The 21,518-nt window shown below is 34.5% G+C and overlaps 2 protein-coding genes and 1 pseudogene across 2 annotated transcripts; 2 read left to right on the top strand and 1 right to left on the bottom strand.

Annotated features, from left to right (window-relative positions):
- The first annotated feature begins 7,801 nt into the window (after positions 1-7,801).
- LOC146899826 (PGR5-like protein 1B, chloroplastic) lies at positions 7,802-12,496 on the top strand. Its single transcript, XM_085738315.1, has 11 exons — positions 7,802-8,033; positions 8,283-8,410; positions 8,668-8,764; positions 8,871-8,971; positions 9,263-9,319; positions 9,710-9,786; positions 10,567-10,618; positions 11,030-11,140; positions 11,214-11,311; positions 11,897-11,972; positions 12,195-12,496. The coding sequence occupies exons 1-10, from the start codon at positions 7,853-7,855 to the stop codon at positions 11,952-11,954; spliced, it is 960 nt and encodes a 319-aa protein (XP_085594441.1). The 5' UTR covers positions 7,802-7,852; the 3' UTR covers positions 11,955-11,972; positions 12,195-12,496.
- A 395-nt stretch (positions 12,497-12,891) lies between these two features.
- Positions 12,892-15,949, bottom strand: LOC146899825 (uncharacterized; annotated as a pseudogene).
- A 2,456-nt stretch (positions 15,950-18,405) lies between these two features.
- LOC146899824 (uncharacterized) lies at positions 18,406-19,032 on the top strand. The gene has a single exon (XM_085738316.1). The coding sequence runs from the start codon at positions 18,545-18,547 to the stop codon at positions 18,917-18,919; it is 375 nt and encodes a 124-aa protein (XP_085594442.1). The 5' UTR covers positions 18,406-18,544; the 3' UTR covers positions 18,920-19,032.
- The last annotated feature ends 2,486 nt before the right edge of the window (positions 19,033-21,518 follow it).

Raw genomic sequence — 21,518 nt, 5'->3', positions numbered from 1 at the left:
GAATAGGACACGCTCGTTTACTAGTTCTATTCCATCAAAGTAGCTTTACTTTTTGTTGTTTCCTTTTGTTCCTTATCTTAACATATGTTTTATTCTTTAAAAATGACCCCACTAATTTTCCTATATCACAAGTTACTTAAAAATTAAACTTCCAAACATAGAGGATAAATATTCAAACATTCAAAATATACAAATTGTTTTCTACTCCAGTTTCTACTCCCCTTTAAGCAAAAGGGTGTTATTTATTGTACTAAAAATAAAAGATTCCATTTATTCATCTATTTTCATATTTCGTCAAAGAATATTTACTTTTATGGATAATAATACATTATTTCATATTAATAAAAGAATAAAAGTGTTATTTTATTTTTTTACAAAATAATTTTTTTTTAAACAACAAAATAAAAATATTGAAATGTTATCTTTTTTTTTTTATTGAATATAAATATGTGGTATCCAATCAAAAGGTGAAAGGAAGGTATTTCAATTATTAATACATTTTATTGTTCTCGAACACTTGTGACACACACTCACATTCAAGTACTATGTTTCAATCTTAGACTGCCTTTGAAACTTTTCTTATTCATTTTAAGATTTGTCAAGACATTTGTTTTCTCCCTTTCACTTGAATTAGTGTTCTCCCTTTGCATAGATTAAGCATCTTTTCCTTTTATTAAAGAAGAAAATGAGAAGGCGAAAGGAGCCAATCTAGTAACCTCACAGTGACCTCCACCACAACACAATTAGACAATATATTAAACCATTAATAACATTATTAACATATAAAGAAGAAAATCAGAAGACGAAAGGAGCAAATCTAGTAACCTCAAAGTGACCTCCACCACAACACAGTTAGACAATATATTTAAACCATTAGTAAAATTATTAAATGATCGAACATATATTTAAAGACTAATATATAAAGACATAAAAATGAAGTTGTATCTATACAGTTATATAAATACATTGTTAGTCAACTAAATGATTATTCAAATAACATTTCACTATTTCTATAAACTTGTTTTGTAAGAAAAGTTTGACCGGATTCTTTAGAAGAGCTTTCACAAGATATGACCTTATTTTTAACGTTATTTCTCACCTATGTGTACACTATTCATTTTGTAAATAAATAATAACAATAAGACCCTTCTGATAATTCTTTTGTTCCTTTTAATAATACTTTTACTTATTTTTTTTATTATTGTATCCATATTTATTATACACATTTTTTTCGTAATCAACAATAAGTTGTCTACCTTAGTGATTTGTCTTTTGGATTTTGATGGGTTGATAGTTTTTGCTTCGAGACCGAAAATTACTTTCTAAATTCAAGTATTTGGGTTAGTTATGATGTCTTCTCCGATGGACCGAGAGTTGAGAGTTGACTTAGTGATTTGTTTTTTCAAGTCTAGCTAGTAAGCTGATCGCTTTGCTTCGAGATCGGGAGTCAGTTTTTAGACTCAAGTTTTTGAGTTTGTTATGGTGTCTTATCTAACGGATCGATCGAAGGTTGATAGTTGGTGAAATCCAAACGAGTGTTGCAACAGGTTTTGTACAAGTGTTTATTCAGGTTCAATTATGTAACGATAAGGTAATGCGATATTATATGAGGCTTTGACTAGTTTGACGGTTTTTTTTGAGGGGTTTTGGTGTGAGTAGTAGGCAATAGGAGTTTGGAAGGTGTTTTTGAGGTCATTTACCATGGAGTTGAGGATTTGACTCAAGTTTGTTTTTTATTGTTGTGCAGGAGTTTAATTTTGATTTTGGTGTCGGCTTGAGTGATGTCTTTATTGATGTTTATAGTACGAGGTGTATGTTGTTTTCTTTTGGATGTTTCATCTATATATGACGTCATTTATTATGTTGTTTCAGTCTTGTCGGTTTCTTTTCATCTTCTGCAAGGACTCGATTATTTGTAAAATTTTGTCGTTTTAAAACCCAATAAATATTAAGATAAAAATATAAACTAACTAACTTAAGTAAAAATAAATAAATAAACTAACTTAAACGTGAAAATTGGTAAAATCATTAATTATTCTACTAACGAGTTTCTTAATTATCGTAACTTAGTCAAGAGATTAGAGAATCCTATATTTGTCCTCATGAGCTTAACTCAGTTGGTAAGGACGATGCATAAAATATGCAAAGTACGAGGTTCGAACCTCGGCCACAAAAAAAAAATCCTATACTTGATATACAATGCCATAAAAAAAAGTAGACATTCTTACTATGTTCATATCTTAGACATTCTTAAGTCTCAGAGTCCATTTGAACTTCATTGTATTACACTTCTGATTGTATATCAAGTAAAAAACCAAAAAAATATTTTATTTGATTAAGTTAGATTATAGAAGTCTCTTTCAGTTGTGATTGAGCATATTAGAAGTCTCTTTCTCTCGTGTGATTGAGCAAATAAAGTCTCCTGCTTGTATGCTTGAACAACATGTAATTTATGTGATTATAGTGAAATCTCTCAGAAGTTCAAGAGTATTCTCTTATATATAATATAAGTATCTTATACGGTATACTTAATATTATATGTTACCATTGATATAATATGAAGGTGAGAAAAACATAAGAAGATGGGTTGAATTATGTTGCCTTCTTCAAAAAAATTCTAAATGTTTGTGAAAACTATTCAGAGTCTGAAGCAAAATAGAGTTTGTTCAAAGTCTGAAATAAAGTTAAACGCAGCGGTATAAATTCAGAGAGAGAGAAAGGGAGAGAGAGAGCGCAATTATACTAGTTTATACTCTTAAATGATATAAAATATACCAGTATACTTTATAATATGAAGTTTTAATATAATGCATTATTATCTATATTACCAAAATAAATAATTGTCTTTGTTGCGAATTCGATGAGAAAACACACCAATAACAAACTTGGTGTGTGGAGCAAGGGATAATTAAGCAACCAAAATCAAAGTGTATGGAACAATTATAAACACAAGCCAAAAGTAGAAAACAGCGAGAGAGAAAAGAAGAGAGAACACAAAAGAATTTGTTGACCTAGTTCGGTCCAAATTGACCTAGTCTGGGGAGAGAGCAGCCCTCCGTTCCACTATATGATGAGTAACGTTACAAAAGAGATATCAATGGGTTACAAGAATAAGTCTCCTGCCTAATTCTACCCAAATCCCAGCCTCTTCCCGTAACCAAGAGACTCAATCCTAATAGTGTTTCCCAAGGTGAATCAACCTTCAAACCCTAGTTTGTTGCCAAGAGACAAACTCTATACAAACCCTAGTTTGATTTCTAAACCCTTGTTTCAGCCCCCTCTATCTTCAGGTTTAGACTGATACAATGTCTATATTTATAGTAAAAGAATCCTCAATAAAACTGGAACAAATCTAGGCCCGAAAATACGTTTCTGTTTTATTTTCTGCTGTCAAAATCGGCCACCGTGCTCACCAAATCCGCCACCAATTTTTACATAACCAACAGAAAAAAAAAGAGTCCAAAATCGGCCACCATGCTCTGAAAATCGGCCAACTATTTTCTGCTACCAGAATTCCAATTTCTTCAATTTTGAGGCACTTTCACAACAATCTCCACCTTGACTCTAAATTAGTGATGATCCCATACCATCAACCACATTGCTGCTCTTTCCCTTGTTCCCACTACATCAAGTAGCTCCACAAGTTTACACCCTAACCTCTTCAGCCATCGGAATGTCTTCCGCCTTCTCAAAGATCCTTGTTTCCAAACTACACTAGGAATTTCAGGTAGTTCTACAAGACTATACCATACCCTCTTCAATACGAGACATCTCCCGCTTCCTTGAAGATTTACTTGTTCCCAATCACCCTGGGCTTTTAGAGTAATTCACAAGTATACACCTCAACCCCTTCAGCCCTCGGAATGTCTTCCGCCTTCTCGAAGGGTCCTTGCAGTCCAACTACGCTAGGAGTTTTAGGTAGTTCCACAAGCATTCACCATACCTCTTCCATACGAGACATCTCCCGCTTCCTTGACATAAAAAAAATGTTAATCTTAATTACTAAAGCTTAACCCCTCAAGCTATTGTTGCCCTAATATTTTCCCCCCATTTTTCCCTCCACTTTTCTGAGTCATTGGATCTTGCACATTTAGGCGCCATTCAATTTTAGCCATTGATAATCTTACTTAATGCCAGCCGAATTTTGTTATCAAGTTTGCTATAATTTTGGCCAGCCGAATCCTTATTTTTTAACCTAACAAATTTCATTCCTATCCTCCTTTATTTTTTAATCAAATATTTTCTACACTTTTAGGTTTGCAATTAATTAACATAACAAATTCCATCTAAAAAAATGCATCGCACCAATTTTATTCCTATCCTCTTGCCTTTTTTTTTTATGAAGCAAATAATTTCTACCCTAACTTACTAAAGCTTAACCCCTCAAGCTATTGTTGCCCTAATATTTTCCCTCCATTTTTCCCTCGACATTTCTGAGTCATTGGATCTTACACATTTAGGCGCCATTCAATTTTAGCCATTGATCATCTTACTTAATGCCAGCCGAATTTTTTTATCAAGTTTTCTATAATTTTGGCCAGCCGAATCCTTATTTTTTAACCTAACAAATTTCATTCCTATCCTCCTTTTTTTTTTTTTTGAATCAAATATTTTCTACACTTTTAGGTTTGCAATTATTTAACATAACAAATTCCATCTAAAAAAATGCATCGCACCAATTTCATGCCCACCAATTTCATGCCTTTTTTATCCTTTTTTATCCTTATTTATTAATTTTATTAGGTCTGCAGCAACTTAACCTAATAATTTCCCTCTAAAATTCTGCATTAGATTAGCAGCAATTTAACCTAACAAATTCCATTTAAAATGCAGCACACCAATTTAAACTAACAAATTCCTTCTAAAATGCAACAATCCCTAATATTTCTCCTCGCTGATAAGCTTTTTATTCATATCTTGTTGTGTCATCGTTTGTACATATCTATTGTTTCTGTGGATTTTTTTTTTTGACAAGTTGTTGTACACTTATTAATGATATTTTTTTTTGTTACAATTATTAATGATATATTTGTACTATATTTATAAACAATAGAGGATTTTAGGCTGACTTTTGTTATTCAAACTATACCTTAAACAATTTTGTTTGTTACATTTGAAATTCATAAATATTTATACTTATAATTTTAATCTATATAAACTTTTTTATATAAAATATCGTTCATAATCTATATGTGTTAGCGTAATAAAAAAAACGAAAAGACGGCTATGTGAATGCACGTCTTTCCACACGTTGACATAATGTAAATCAATATTTTTCTAAATTAAAAATAAATCAAATTATTAGGTGGTATATCCCGTGAAAATAAAACTATCACATACCTCCCTAAAAACAAAAGAAACAAAAAACTATCACATTCCTTAAAAAAAACAAAAAAAAAACTATCACATGCTTGAAAAATTATATAAAAATCCTAACGAATCTTTTTTATTTTTATAAAGGAACGAATATCTTAATATATATATATATATATATATATATATATATATATAAATGTTAGATATTCTCCAATCAACCTTAATTAACCCTAATCCCGCCCTTTTTGGCGGGTCTAAATATAATTTTTTTTGTACTTGCAAAAAAGTACGGTAAGGGATTCTAGGGTTAAGAATCGTAAGTTAGGGTTTAGACTGATGATTAGATGCCTTGAGAATGATCCCAAGAGTGATATTTATAGCATGCTATGGGCTCGGGTTTTGGTTGCTTGGTTTCCAAGCAACAGGGGCATTTAGGTATTTTAAGTGATTTCTAGGCGGTTTCTAGAAGTTTAGAAGGCGGTGCTAGAGGATAAGCGCACCTGGGCCTCGGGAGCCCTTACGAAGGGCGCCCGAGCCCTTCTGAAGGGTTTAAGAGCCTTTTTGGAAGGTTTAAGAGCCTTTAGGAATATTATGATGATTCACAGCCCCCCAAGCACAAGTCTTGGGACAAGGCGAAGTGATGATGACATGGGAATGGTCCTTCTGGAGGTCATAGAATCCCCTTGGGAGTATTATGGCGGTCCATTTTTAAAATTGTTTTGCAAGGAATTGAACCAACTACCCATAACAACACCTTAGAGCTTTTACCACTAGACCACTAACATTTTTATTGAAATATAGTTGCTTCTAAAATGGATATGTAATCTTAAAGGCCTTTTTTTCAAGCCACTAACACTCATTTTTATTGTGTTTATTTTCATGTTTGATTAATTTCACATAATTTAATTTATGACTTTTATTCCATGTTCATTTTTCTTGATGCAAACTAATGTTATAATTTTCTTTTTTGAGATTTTGCATGTCGATCACTCTCAAACATCACTTAGTTTCATTGTTTCTATTACTTTGAATGTAACTCTAAAATTAATAATATAGTCACTTTAATGCTTATATAAGAAACTCTACAAAACCCGTACATCGTACGGGTTAGAGTCTAGTGGGTGATAAAAAAACTGATGATGCGTGATATGTTCATTTAACATATTTACTGAAATATCTAAAATAGTTTCATGTGCATTTGTTTGACGATAAGTGTTTGCATAGTATGCTTAAAAAAAAGTGTGTGCATGGTTATATTTTAGCTTATTCTAGATATTGTCCTATTTTAATTATTTATTTTATAAATAATTATCCTAATATATTGTTAACATTTTACTGTCTCCATTTTAGTCATAAAAGCGTTAAAAATGAGGTATCCATTCAAAAATGAATATATTTTATGGCAACAAAATCACATGAATGAAATCATAAAAAAAATTATGTTTAATTCCTTAAAAGAATTAAAGAATTAAATTAAGGAAAATTTAAATTTAAAGAATAAAATGAATTAATGGTTTTTGTAAAAAAAAAAAAAGGGTTTGAGGATTCCTCGGCAATTAACTACCGAAGTTTTCAGATTTCCTCGGTAGTTAACTGTCGAAGTTTTCCTCGGTAGTTAACTGCAGCCGATTTCATAATTCGGCAGTTAACTGTCGAGGAGGCAAAAACGTATTTTACTCGTGTGACACAGCCATATGCAATGTGTCAACAACAATTTTCTTAAATCCCTAGTAAAACAGATACTAATACACATACGAACCAGTGGCAAGTAAAAATCAACCAAAGCATCTACAGTAAAAAATGATATAATTGAAAAGAAAAAAAAAATTATTTTTTTTGACTGGTTTGCGGCGGTGATCTTCGTCGGATACAGGCGGCGACGGAGGGTCGTCGCAATCATCTTCTGCATCGGATACAGGCGGCAACGGAGGAGAAGGATGTAGAAGTGCAGCATCTTTAGCCCATTCAATCTAATTTTCGAATCTGAGCCTCTTCATCCTCTTCCTCTTCACTTTCATACCCAAATTCAGTTTCCGATGCAGAGACAGTGGCGCCGGCAGGATTCGATTTGGTTTTGAGAGCATCGAATCTAGCGTTGATATCCAACGGTTGTTGAGGTTTGGATTTTGTTTTGAATGCTTGAAATCGACGTTCCAGATCGAGATCGAATTCGGGATCGGGATTAGGGTTAGGATTGGGATTGGGAATGGTTGAGGAAGAAGGTATAGGCGTTCTTTCTTCTGGTTCTGTTTCCTCGACTCATCCTCTTACTACAGTTCTGGAAAGAAATAAATGAGGTGAGACAGTAAATGGGGGGTGTAACTGGAAGAAACAAAAAACGTTAAAAATCAATTTCCAGTTTTTTTATTCCTAGCCGGTTGCCAACTGTCTTTGAAAATAAGCCGTTGCATTTCCCTCCACACGTTCTCATTGCCTTATCTCCAAGCAACTACTCTTCATTTTTCCCCATTTTTTTTAACACTCCAAATTAAACAAAACAAATTTTTCTCGGTTACACACACTTCCACCATTCACCATGTTCACTGCTACCAAAGTAGCCTTCACTTTAACACCCCCTCCTCCATGTTCTGCACCCCAAACTCCCTTTATTCCATTCTCTTTTTCTTCTGTTTCTCGTCCTCACTTCAACTCCCGCCACGTATGCCTTCGCCGCAGATTACTCCTACTTTCGCCTAAAGCCACTGCAGATCAACAAGGTATCACTTTAATCAATTTTTCATTTTATTTTGTGTGTAAATTGGATATTATCGTTTATTTGAGTCTTGTTGGACGACTCAAAATGAGTGGCAAACTCATTTTAGAGTGCAAGTCCGAACCCAAGACCTTGGTTAAATTAGGAGAGAACCATGTCATTTTATCTATTTTATCAATGTGCTCTTGAGTATTTATTTCATTTTCTAACTACACCTCCACTTTTTACTTAATACTTATCATTTTTCTTTCAGGGAATGCTGGAGATTTTGACGGAGATGCTGTTATTGATACTAATGTCCTCCCATATTGTAGCATAGATCAAAAAAAGGAGAAGAAATCCGTTGGTGAACTTGAGCAAGAATTTCTTCAAGCACTCCAAGTATATATCCCACCAAACTTGTTTCTTATTTTCTTCCATTAAGTCTCTCTTTCGATAAACAGCTTAATTATTTTCGTATAATCTGTATGGAGAGTTTATGAAAATAAGCTCAAAACAACTTATGTACACGTCATAAGCTATTTTCATAAGTTCTCCCAAACAGTCTCATAAGTGCTTATGACCGTTGATACTGTTCAACACAACTTTTGGATATCTGGACTAAAATTTGTGGTTGTTTTTTTTGTTTTATTTAACAGTCATTCTATTATGAGGGAAAGGCTATTATGTCAAATGAAGAATTTGATAATCTCAAGGAGGAACTTATGTGGGAAGGAAGCAGTGTTGTCATGCTAAGTATGGTGTAATTTTCTCTGTTATCACTCTTATATATATGAATAATGGATTAGTGTTAATATGTAAGTATATTTTTGTAAGTCTTTGTTGAATTACTGTTGTGTAGGTTCTGATGAACAAAAATTTCTTGAAGCTTCTATGGCTTATGTATCTGGAAATCCAATTTTGAGCGACAAAGAGTATGATAAGTTGAAACTGAATCTAAAGGTTTGCTATTTGTCTATTTTGACTTCATTCATGAAAAGTCTTCTGTTTTTTGTGGTGTGAAGTCATCATTGTGTCACTGGTAATTAAAGGAAATAAGATGTAGTACTATATCATTTGGACCAAATTAAAGGTTAGATCAACTAGTTACTAGAGTTCATGTAATTGATATTAAGTATCAGTTCTATTTGTTATACTGGGCACAATTTTTTTCGAATGCAGTTGTAATTGATTTAGTAGTTTTGTATCTTCCTCTTTCTGGCATAATTTACTGAACTCATGGTTGTTTTCCAGAGAGAAGGGAGTGAAATTGTTGTTGAGGGTCCAAGGTGCAGCCTTCGAAGTAAAAAGGTAAGTGTTGATATGTAATCTATATTCTTATTTCAGTTTTGGTAGTTAGTCGTAGAATGTAGTTATATAGAGTAGTTTTCTTGATTAAGTCATTCTTGCAATGCTGAATAATAAATACAGGAGTAAAATTTCTTGTTTCGTTATTAAGAGATTTGTTTATATTTGAGATTGGGGTAAAACCTACTAATATCAGTCATATGACTCATATTACAACTCACAAGTAGTGACAAGAAATATAGGAGGACCATTTCATGTCAAATAAAATGCTTCTTTATTTACTAGAATTCACCTTCAGGATTTTACCCTGTCATTTGGGATTGACGAGTATTTCAATGAGTGCATCTTTCTGTGTTCAATCTTTATTCTATACTTATTACAGTCTTTTTATAGGTTTACAGTGACCTGTCTGTTGACTATTTAAAGATGTTCCTGCTGAACGTCCCAGCCACTGTGGTTGCATTAGGATTGTAAGTGGCTTTTGCCTGTTTCCCTACATACGTTTTATCATTTATATTGACTTGTGTTGATTTATAATGGTGAAACCTTTGATTCACCATTTGATGTCAACATTCTACTGTATTGCCAGTAAAAATTTTGATTCCTACTTCTGCCAAATATATGATTGGTCTCAGAAAGTGAAAATAGAACATATGGTGAAACTGAAACATCTAAAACAATGTTGTAATACACACTTGACATAATGTATTTATGTTTCATTCATATATTTGATTTCGAGGATTGAATAATATCTTACTCATGACTATGACTTAAGCGTCTATTTGGGAAGGTGATTTTGGAGGGTTTTGGAGGGATAAGTTTATATTTTGATATGCATTTGAGATTTTTTTTAAATTGAAAGTATACCATGATATATGATCATATAACAATTCAATCACACTTTTTTCATTTTTAGAAACATTTTGTTGCTTGCGTAATTTGGAAAAGAGAAACAAGCCTCCCCTTCCCTCCAAAACCCCCCTCCCAAACATACCCTAAGGAAGGGATAGAAAGGAATGCAAGAAATGAAAAATATATGCTGATTTTTACATATCTATTTATCTACCACCTGATGTCATATTCTACATGCTCCTACATATTTTATAATCTCCATATTAGTATCCAATTTTTGTCATCCATCTTTCTTAAATCAAAGGTTTCATCAGAAATGATGAATGAAAGTACATTTTTGCTTTAGGTCTTGACATTTTTTGCCTTTAACTTTTAATTCCACTCCTGTGATCTGTTAGATTCTTCTTCCTTGATGATATAACTGGATTTGAGATCACTTATTTGCTAGAGGTATGTTCTCTTTTCACTTGTACCTAGAATTGCATACTTATTATTTGGGTGTAATTTGATTCCATAATGTCATAGCATCTGACAGTAGTTGCATTTTTAAGGTCCTTTCCTTTCTAACATTTTATTGCCTTTTAAATCTATGGAAGCAGTTTATCACCATTGGAGTTTTTATATCTTCTAGATGAAAAAAATATCCCCTGCAGGGTAAACATTAGAGAGCAAAATGCCAATGGATTACCATTTGATGATGGAAAAAAAACCAGCGAATCATATTTTATAATAAAGTTATTAAAGTACAAAGTAACATGATAACAGTCCATAGATTTGCAAAACTCATCCAATTATAATGAAAAAGATATTACACTTCATGCTACTATAACAGATATTGATATTTTGGATTGTTGAGTGCAGCTGCCCGAGCCTTTTAGTTTCATTTTCACTTGGTTTGCGGCTGTTCCCCTCATTGTATATCTAGCTCTATCACTAACAAGGGCCATTATCAAAGATTTTGTGATTTTAAAGGTATGAGTTTTTTAACACGATTTTGTAGGTTATATTGAACTGCTGCATACACTGATTATTTAAATTTTAAAAGGGTCCCTGTCCAAACTGCGGAACTGAAAATACCTCCTTCTTTGGGACTATACTGTCAATTTCAAGTGGTGGTTCCAACAACAAAGTCAAATGCTCTGAGTAAGTACAAAAATACTGCTGACTAATTAACTATTATTGTTTCAACAACAACAACAACAACCAAGCCTTATCCCACTAAGTGGGGTCGGCTACATGGATCAAATGACGCCATAATGTTCTATCATAAACCAAATTTGGATCCAACTCATTGACCTCTAAATCTTTTCTAATGGTTTCTCTAATAGTTTTCCTAGGTCTTCCTCTACCTCTTTTAACTTGACTCTCCTCCATTTGATCTACTCTTCTTACCACGGCATCTACGGGTCTTCTCTCTACATGCCCAAACCATCTAAGCCTATTTTCTACCAACTTTTCTACTATAGGTGCTACCCCCACTCTCTCTCTAATGGTGTCATTCCTAATCCTATCCTGTCTAGTCTTACCACTCATCCAACGCAACCACTACGCTTACTTTACTCTCGTGTTGGCTCTTAACCGCCCAACACTCCGTACCATACAACATTGCCGGCCTGACTGCTGTCCGATAGAACTATTATGGTTTCAAATGATTCATATTTAATGCTTAAACTAATTTAATTTATGATATAACATCAATTTAACAATCGAAATTAACATTTGAACCAGCTGTGGAACTGAAATGGTGTATGACTCGGGTACAAGATTGATTACATTGCCAGAATGAAGTAATGCATAAGTGGAGGTACATTCCTAGCATACTCTAATAACTCTACCATATCTATTGAAGCATATATGTTTTGAATATGGTTGCAATATAATATTGATTTTTTATTTCTATCTAGTTATAAATCTATTATAAGTGAATTTTATAAAAGTTTTGTTACTTTGAAAAATATAGTGGTATCGCTTGAACATAGGTGCATTTGGCAATCCTCATGTTTTGTTATGTTGTGTATGCATACAGGTATTCCTGGAACCATATTCATTGTTCAAGCAATGTGAGCTCATTAATAGGAATTACTATGAAAGTGACAAATTTATCAATCAGCACCATGTTGTATTATGTCCTTCAAAAAAAAAAAAAAACATGCTGTATTATGTGTCATGTTATCACTGCCACGCATAATAATGTGATTGATCTCAATGTTTGAATATTGTCACTATCCTACTTGTAAGTATATGGGCTTTGTATACTTGTAAAGTAATCTGGACTCTGTATAGCATACACTTTGTTTACTGGAAGAGTTATGAGGGTGCTTAACACCATCAATGAGTCTAACCTTTAATATGGGACCAAAAGTAGCGATTGAAAATTTTACAGGGACTGAAAGTCGAAGGAAAATTTAGAGGGACTAAAACGAAAAGTTGGTATATTTATAGGGACCAAAAACATATTTAACCCTTTAATCAATGCCATAAAAAAAAAAACTGTTAATGGGTGATAAAAAAACTGATGATGCGTGATATGTTCATTTAACATGTTCACTGAAATATCTAAAATAGTTTCATGTGCATTTGTTTGACGATAAGTGTTTGCATAGTATGCTTAAAAAAAAGTGTGTGCATGGTTATATTTTAGCTTATTCTAGATATTGTACTATTTTAATTATTTATTTTATAAATAATTATCCTAATATATTGTTAACATAGGAGAGTTTTGGTGTTACACTATTTTCCGCATTCTGCTATTGATAACATTGTTTCTTATCCTCCCATCTCTTTGCCTAAATGATTTCCTTCTTTTATTTCCAAATTTAGCACACAAAACAACACAGAAAAACCTCAGCACACTATAAGGTACAAACCAGTGCCAAGACTTACCTCGGTCCCTAACCGCTTATTCACTGCTCCATCCCACATATTTGCACAATAAGCTGGCTGCAATCTAGTCCACATCGCCATGACAGAAACTACCTGGAAAGAGAACATGTCCTTCAGAACCAAACATCCACAGCACCACTAGAAATTTCAATTTGCAAGCTTAGTAATAAAAACACTATTTAAATAGATAGATTACTTTTGGAATCTGAGATTTTCAGGGAAGAGAGGAAAGGGTAGAAATTAGCTGCTTCATACAATGCTAGGATTAGTATTGCACAAAGTCATGCAGGTATCTATCACGACCAATAAGCATAACTTGATCAAAATCGTTGATGCTCACATAATCCTTCTAACCAATTGTCATCTTACCCTTCTGTGTCTCACAAAAAATAAGCAATTTTCTAAAACAAAGGCAATAACTGTTTCTTCCCTAGATTTTTTTCCAGTAGAGATTCAAATTACCTTCCAGCAGTTAATTCAAACATAAGTTCTTCATAAAATATTAAGCAATCTACAAGAAAAAGTGTATGCTGTTCACATAATCGCAGGTTTGATTGTATACTTGCGATGCCTTTTAACTAATATGGAAAAGTTTACTACCATGTGAGCATCAAGAGGTGGAGGATAGTTGTCAGCTACAGTGTCAGTCCAACTGAATATCATGTTGTGATAACCATATGGCTTTCCTGACATGCTCCGAGCATACTCCCATGCTGGGCTGAGTTAAATTTTTCACTCAATTTTGGATGCAGGGGAAGCAGGTGATCTATGGATTGGAACCATCTTTAAGAGCCAATTCCCATCTTTCTTCCCATGGAATTACCACAATTATTTCTTCACCCTGCAGAAAGACAGACCATAAAACCATCTTGTTTTATAACACTATGCCACTTAAAATTGAAAATCCTGTTTCATAAAACATAAAACAAAGTGTATTAAAATTGAACATATGTGAGCCACCACTCCAAGCACCTACTAGGCACGGATAACATTCTTATTCAACAGGCATTACATCAATAATGAAAATGGAACTGTACAAACACTTCATCATGTTTTATACCTTTTCATTCTCATGCCCTAATTCGCCAACTCATAAACTTCCCATTTCATCCTTCAAGCAAACTGCAGTATGATCAGCAGTCACCCACTTTTCTAGTGTCTTGAAACCTCCCCACCTACCACAGATATTTGACACAGCTAAGAAATCTCCTGAATGAACATCTGCAGGGTCAGTAGTTGCCCGCCATGGCCGGCTGCTTGTAGCCCCATGTGCTTATTTAGGAAATCGAGGTTGACTTTGTGACCCCATGCAGTGTCAGAAAATAAAGGCACAACATCGATCAGAGAAAGAAGGGTTCCCAGCATCAGTAATGGCATGAGAAACACATAAATTTCATGCTCCTTAACCTGTTCAACTCAATTAGAATAACAAAAGTTAGAAACAGAACTTCGAAATCGGCTTACAGCAATAAGATATAAACAAAACATAATAGAGAAAAAATAAATAACTAAAAAATAAATGCATTTTTCAACTCTGAAGGCTCCCCCAGAGTCATACTTTAAGGAGTGTTCTTATGAAGAGAAGTAGTAATCCCATGTACTTTAAGGAGTGTTCTTACATGATAGTCTAATGAAACTAAAATCCCCAAAAAAATATCCTAAAAAAGCACTTACTTTTCATTTTAATTTCTCATGAGAAAATAGGTAAGTGTTTTTTCTCAAGTAAACAAAATACACACGCTTCAAAATGGTATAACTGTAACGGACTAGTTCTATGGACTAAATTTATGGATGGTTGTAAAGTATTACAGCAGGTGCAAAGTATTGCAGGTGGTAAAAACTACCTATAACATGAAATCTTACAGCAGGTGCAAAGAAAATGTCTACCATATTGCTTCTATGTGAAGTTTCATTTTGGCCTGCTAATATGTTGCATGTTTATGACATGTATTTTGGCACTGATGTACATCTAAAACTTCAATGTCTCAACAATTATATGCAATGTGTCGTATCTGTATTGAGCCACTGGCATTGCAGTCGCCACAATTTATATTTGCAACATTGAGTTGTGATCTAAGAGCAAGTGAATACAAGTTTCTAGCCAACCCAATTCTTCATTGTCATTTGCAAGTTTATGATAGTATCTAATTTTTCCTTTATAAATGCCATCTCAGATATAGGTCAAACAGATGTGATAATTTGGCATCCAGCATAGCAGATTTAGAAGCCTGAATTATGTTGAATCTACAGCCTACTTTCACAATAACACTCCGAAACAGATGTTCCATCGAATGCGTATTATTATTGAAATATCTATCATTACGTTCTATCCAAGTCCTCCAGATAATGTGCAGAACTGCTGCTATCAACACCTGCTGAACCTGTTTGCTCCAATTACCAACACAACTGTCAATCACATTCAGCCAACCGGAGCAGTCCGGGCCTTGGTCAATCCCAGTACAGAACCTCTGCCAAAGCTTCTGCGTTTCTGGGCAGCTGAAGAATATATGAGTGGATGTTTCTTCATGTTGATGACAGAAACAGCAAATCGACACAATCTTGCAGCTCCTTTTCGTAAGATTCTCATCCGTCGGCATCTTCTTGTGAGCTAATCTCCAGAAAATGAAATACCTAGAGGGAGGGACGAAATTGTTCCAAACTAACTTACACCACCTCACCTTAGGACCATAGATGTGCAAGGTGTTATTGGCAATTTTGCTAGTAAGTTCTCCATCAACAGAGGCCCTCCGATTCAACCTATCACGGGAATCATCAATAGAGAGTAAGAGATTCCACAATAGATCGTTCTAACCATTTGTCTGACCAGAAGTTGACAGTGCTCCCATTACCAATTGACCACGAGGATTGCTCAGCAATCAATCTGAGATGGACTCTCATTCCCGACCAAACTGAAGACGCGCTATTGTAGGTGATAGGCTTTCCGTTCTTTAAGTACCGGGCTCTTCACATTTCTGTCCATTGCTCGTCAGAAGTGATTGAAGACCAACAAAGCTGCAGCATACTATTTATCACAGAATTGACGAGTTGTACTCTCCCCATTATAGATAACAGCAAGCCTTTCCAAACAGCCAATTTGACTTTGATTCTGTCCAAAATAGGTCGGAAATGATGAGCTTTTGATCTGCCTTTGAAGAGAGGGATGCCGAAATAAGTGAAAGGGAGTGATCCATGCTTGAAACCCGTAAGATTTGCAACGGTAATCTGCTTAGATAGAGGAACCGCACCTGTATAAAACTTGCTCTTATTAACATTGATGATTTGCCCTGAATATGCTCCATAGTCCTCAAAAAGCTTCGTGAGATGCTTGAAATTAGATAACGTAGCTTTGAAGAAGATGAGAATATCGTCTGCATAAAGACAATGGCTCGGAACAAGGAAGTTTCTGTAGGCTTGCATTAATGACAGCTTAGCTTACCCTTTGTAGAAAGATCAGATATATGACTTCTTCAGCTAAGCAGAAAAGTAAAGGAGACAGAGGGTCCCCTGTCGCACGCCTCTACAATAACTGAAATATCTGGTAACTTTACCATTCACAGATATTGACAACCTGGCAGAGTGAAGAATAGTTTTAATCCAGCTGCGGAAAGTGGGATTAAAGCCAAAGCTCCAAAGGACATGTAACAGAAAGGTCCACTCAACCATGTCGAAGGTCTTGAAGATAAAATATCAATCTTGTATCTTTTTTTCAATATTTACAAATGGAGAACTCATGTCTTTAAATGTTTGTAGCGGACTTGGAACTAGATTTTACTTAAAAATGAAACATAGCTATATAATATACACGAACTTAAATATGAATTGTTGTGTTTCCCATGGTTTATAGACAATTTTTACAACGACATAATATATGATCTGATCCTAGAGACAGATTTAACAGAAAATTCTAAATAACAAGTGAGGGTTTGAGTGACATATCTAACATCTAGAAGGCTGGTCGTTTGTTGAAGGCAAAGAAGACCAGTACTCATTCATGTTGGCATATGGCTCCAAGGTGTTATAGACAGACAGTTCCATCCTGTGTTGACCAATAATCTGGAGGAATGGAAGCTGGTGACTCTTGTTGTACCAACTTGGTAAGCCTGTATGCATCATGAATCTGCAAAAATTGCAGAAACATCAACAATTATATCCAGAGACCAAGATGTCCAATCAATCAAGGAGCATTGTGACTTACACTGAACTCGGTTACATTGAAAGAATAAAAGCAACGCATGTTGTTGATTTTCCATCACTGTACGCCCATTCGTCTTGCTCGGGAATGGTTAGTAATTGATCAAAAGGTATCCCACGCTTCTCAACAAGAAATTTACATAAACCAACATGCCCTATACACTCACAAACATAGAAGTTGAGCATTATGTGAGACAGTCCTCTTGCAACAACGCTATCCTAGTTTCTATTGGATAACTAACACAATGTCAATTGAGATTGTACAAACACACACTTGATAATGTTTTATACCTTTTCATTCTAATAGCCATATATAATAACTACAGAAGTAAACAAGAAAAATACTACATTTTCCAAACTTGAAGGTGTTTCCAAACATAGACAAATACCTCATGAAAACATTACAGCAGACTTGAGAGTAGAACACGAATAATTGCTTTAGATAGATAGACAATGGCACCACCCAAATCAAATGGGGATTGATCACTCTAAATATACAACATTTGATTTTAGTCCCCTAAAATATTCCCAAATCATATTATCAACATTTGATTTTTTTATTTTTTATAATTATTAAAAAAATACTTTTTTAATTTATTTTTTAATTAAAAAATAAAAAAAAAACTTTTTTTAAAATTTTTTAATTAAAAAAATATAAATAAAAAAATTACACATGTGGTGCCACGTCAGCATTGACTTGGTCAAAATTGGATTAGAGGGCCAAAAGTGCAAAGAGGGCAAAACATAGGGGGGTCAAAATCGCAATTTCTGTAAACATAGGGGGCCAAAACTGCTACTCCCTCTGTTTCAAAATGAGTGTCGTTTTAAGTGTTTACACACATATTAAGAAATGCAATGATTAAAAGAAAGAGAATGATTATTTTACCAAATTATCCTCATTAACTATTGGTTAGTTTTAAAAGTAATACTTTGGAAGTAGTGTGCAGAGTATTAATTGGAGGGTACAATTGAAAAGAAAAAGTTATTATTGCATTGGAAACTGAAAGTGACATTCATTTTGAAACAAATTTTTTTGGCTAAAACGACACTCATTTTAAAACGGAGGGAGTAATAAAAATAAGGTGAAGAAAAAATCAAGATCCCGCCTAGTTTTGTTGTCTTTCAAAACCTAAACCCAAAAAATCACACAAACCCCCGCTCTCACCACTTTCCCGCCTCTCTCCTTCCTCCTTAAATAATTTCCCTATCTCTCTCTTTCCCCACTCCTCTCTCTCTCTCTCTATCTAAAACCTCTCTCCCAATTCTCTCTCGCTCTAAAATCTCTCTCCTTCTTCCATCACCATGAAGCAGAGAACAAGACCTACTTTACCAAACCACTTCCACAAATTCCTCAAACCAGGAACCCTAGCTCGCCTCCGCGACTCAAAGATAACTGCCAGATCTCACCGTCTCAACTCCCTCTCTCAGATCTCAATCTACCGTCCACCAGCCTCACCACCGCCCCCACCACCCTCCGATCAGCCTCAAACCATAGCCGTAGCTGCCGATGGTTTCCCTTCCTTCTTCTCCGGGATCTACGGTCCTCGATGTCCACAACGGAAGAAACTCGTCGCTGCCAAGTCGGTTTTCTTTGTTCCTGGTAGTCCTGCTGCTGCTGACTCAGCAGATCTTGGTGTTGAATCTTTTGGCGGCGGCGATATTATCGCTGCTAATTGAATTCTCTTTGTTTAGATTTGTAGATTTAGCGTGAATTTTGTTTTTTCGTTTTAATTATGTGCAAAAAGTACTGTAATAGAAGTGGAATTAATAAAGTGCATTCAATTTTATAATTGTGTTTATGTTTTTGCCGTTTTTAATTATGGCTGTGGTGTTAATAGCGCCGTGATTATTGTTGGATTTGAATGCTGTTAGATTCTATGATAAAGTCTTTATTTATGAACGCAAAAGCGGTTGTTTAATTTTTCTGGTATAATATGTGTTTGATTAATTAATTAATTCATTTGGAACTTTTTACTTGTTTGCAATGTTTTAGAAATTGAATCGGATTTAACTGGGAAGATGTCTGGCTGTTCTGTTCTGTCGTGGAGATGGGGGTTAAGTCGGTTGCAAACGCCGGCTTGCTTGTTCAATGAGTGGCAGTGGAACCCAAAAGAATGTTTGTTGTGGTACGGGATTGGTGGTCTGCTGTGCTTTCGAGGCTGAGGCTGTGGTATATGGCAACATCAGTTTCTGTTTCGTAGCAGCAAGGTTCGGCTACTGTCATGCTTTTAGCAGGGCAGGCTTTATTTTGGGAGTTTTTAGGGTGTTGGTTTGGGGTTTTCCGGTATGTCAGTGACCTTTGTTTTTGTTTTCCTTGCCTGCGAGTTTGTTGTGCTTCTTGCACACTCTCGATGTGAATAAATTTTGCTGATTCTAAAGAAAAAAAAGTATTGCTCCTGCTGCACGTTTTTTATTTTGAGAAGGTATTCAAAATGCAAATGTAGAGTCTCCATTCTTCAATATAACACATATTTGTTTCTGTCCCTAAAAGACAGGTTGCTAAAGTTGGATAATTAAAAATGTTTACAATCCTTATCTTCAAATCATAGTTGGGCAATTATCCTGAAAACTGAAAATGCACTCTTTATTTGTCTCTGTCAGGATTTGAATTGAAGTGGTTGTATAAAAATATATAATTCAGTTATGGAAATTGAAAATGAATAGTTGGTTTTCTTTCTTAGTTCAAATTTCAGTAAGTTGAAACATTAATTTAAAAATAAGACAACTAGCATTTACCTTTACTTGGTATTATCTCACTTATTACTTTACCACTTGGCCATATGGGTTTTAGCCTTCAGGTTTCATTTATTGAATCAAATGGGAATTATTCTTGGTTTAGAGATGTGTTGAATTTTATATATGTAGGTTAGAGAAGTGTCATGATTGAAGGATTCACTATGTTAAAGTTTGAGTGGTTGTGTAGCAGTGTGATCTTATGCTACCATGACTCTTCCTATGATTCTGTTACGCATATTATAAAGGCTCGACAAGTAATCTCTCAGGTCTATCTCTCATTCTGTGTTTTTAAAGCTTTGTCCATAAACACATGATTGTTCATGTGCGCTTGTATTCTCTTTTACAGATTTGAATCTCATATCTATTTGTTTCAAGTTGTTAATTGGATAATTCTGCTAAGCACTACCATGTGTTCATTTTTATAGGTAGTTAAGTGCCTAACTGTTATGCCAAGTTCTTTTGTTTGATGTGATGGTGATGACTGGATCTATATAAATTATAAGGTAAAGGAAGAAGTAAGGTATATAACTTAGGGAAGAATTATAAGGTAAATGACATCTATAGTATATTACAGGAGAAGAAATAAGATCATCTGCTTTCAGCAAGAAGAGCTTGTTCACAAGTCTGCTCATCCTTAACATCACTAAAATGAAAGAAATATCAGCAAAACCTTACAGCAGGTGCGAGAAACTCCATAACATGAAATCTTACAACAAGTGCAAAGAAAATGTCGACCATAGTACTTCTATGTGAAGTTTTAGGCATAACCTCATAAATGTGATGAATTGAGGTACTGATGTACAAGCAATGTAACATATATGTATTAAAGTTCTGCCAATGCAGCCACTGCAATTTATATTGTTGTTAGGAATGTTAGGTTGCCCTTGAAAATTCTGAGCGTTTATGCATCAGTAAACTGCAAATAATGCGTAAGCATTAGGAAAAAAATTTAGATACAAAGACTAGAGTTTCAATCAATAACGAAGCATCATGGTTTAGCGTGAAGTCAGTTACTTGAAGGAAGCTAGAAACTGGGCCGAAAATTCCCACAACAGCTTTGCTCCAGAATAGGCATGTGCGTGAGAGACTCTCAAGGCTGCTTGATTGGTGTCAGAATAAACTCCAAGCAACTGAATGTGAAGCTTGTGGCCTGCTTCAATCACTAATGGATTATAGCTTATTAGTTACAAAATGTTATTTTTGAATTTGATTGTAATCAAGTTGTTAATGATGTGCTCAATTTAAAATCCAATGGAACTTTGATACGGGAGAAGATATAGTTTGGCAATGCTACTGTTCTGTATAAATTTACCATTGGTGGCTTTGTAGGCTTCAATGATGGCATTCCAAATGCTTTATAAACATTACACAGACCATATCTCTAAGCGATGTGGGATTAAAATCCACCCCACAAAGCCAACACAATGAAGATGTTGGAGACTACAATGAAGGAAACCCAAACGCTGCAGTTATCTGACTAGGGGCAACCACAGAGAAATGAGACCTAGTCTTTCCCAAAATTCTAACTAAATTCAAACCT

The sequence above is a fragment of the Medicago sativa genome, chromosome 8 (genome assembly GCF_051527215.1).
Source record: "Medicago sativa cultivar Bolivia chromosome 8, Bolivia_mono, whole genome shotgun sequence".
Taxonomy (NCBI): Eukaryota; Viridiplantae; Streptophyta; class Magnoliopsida; order Fabales; family Fabaceae; genus Medicago; species Medicago sativa.
The sequence above is the reverse complement of the archived record's forward strand: the minus strand, read 5'-3'. Positions and strand labels throughout refer to the sequence as shown.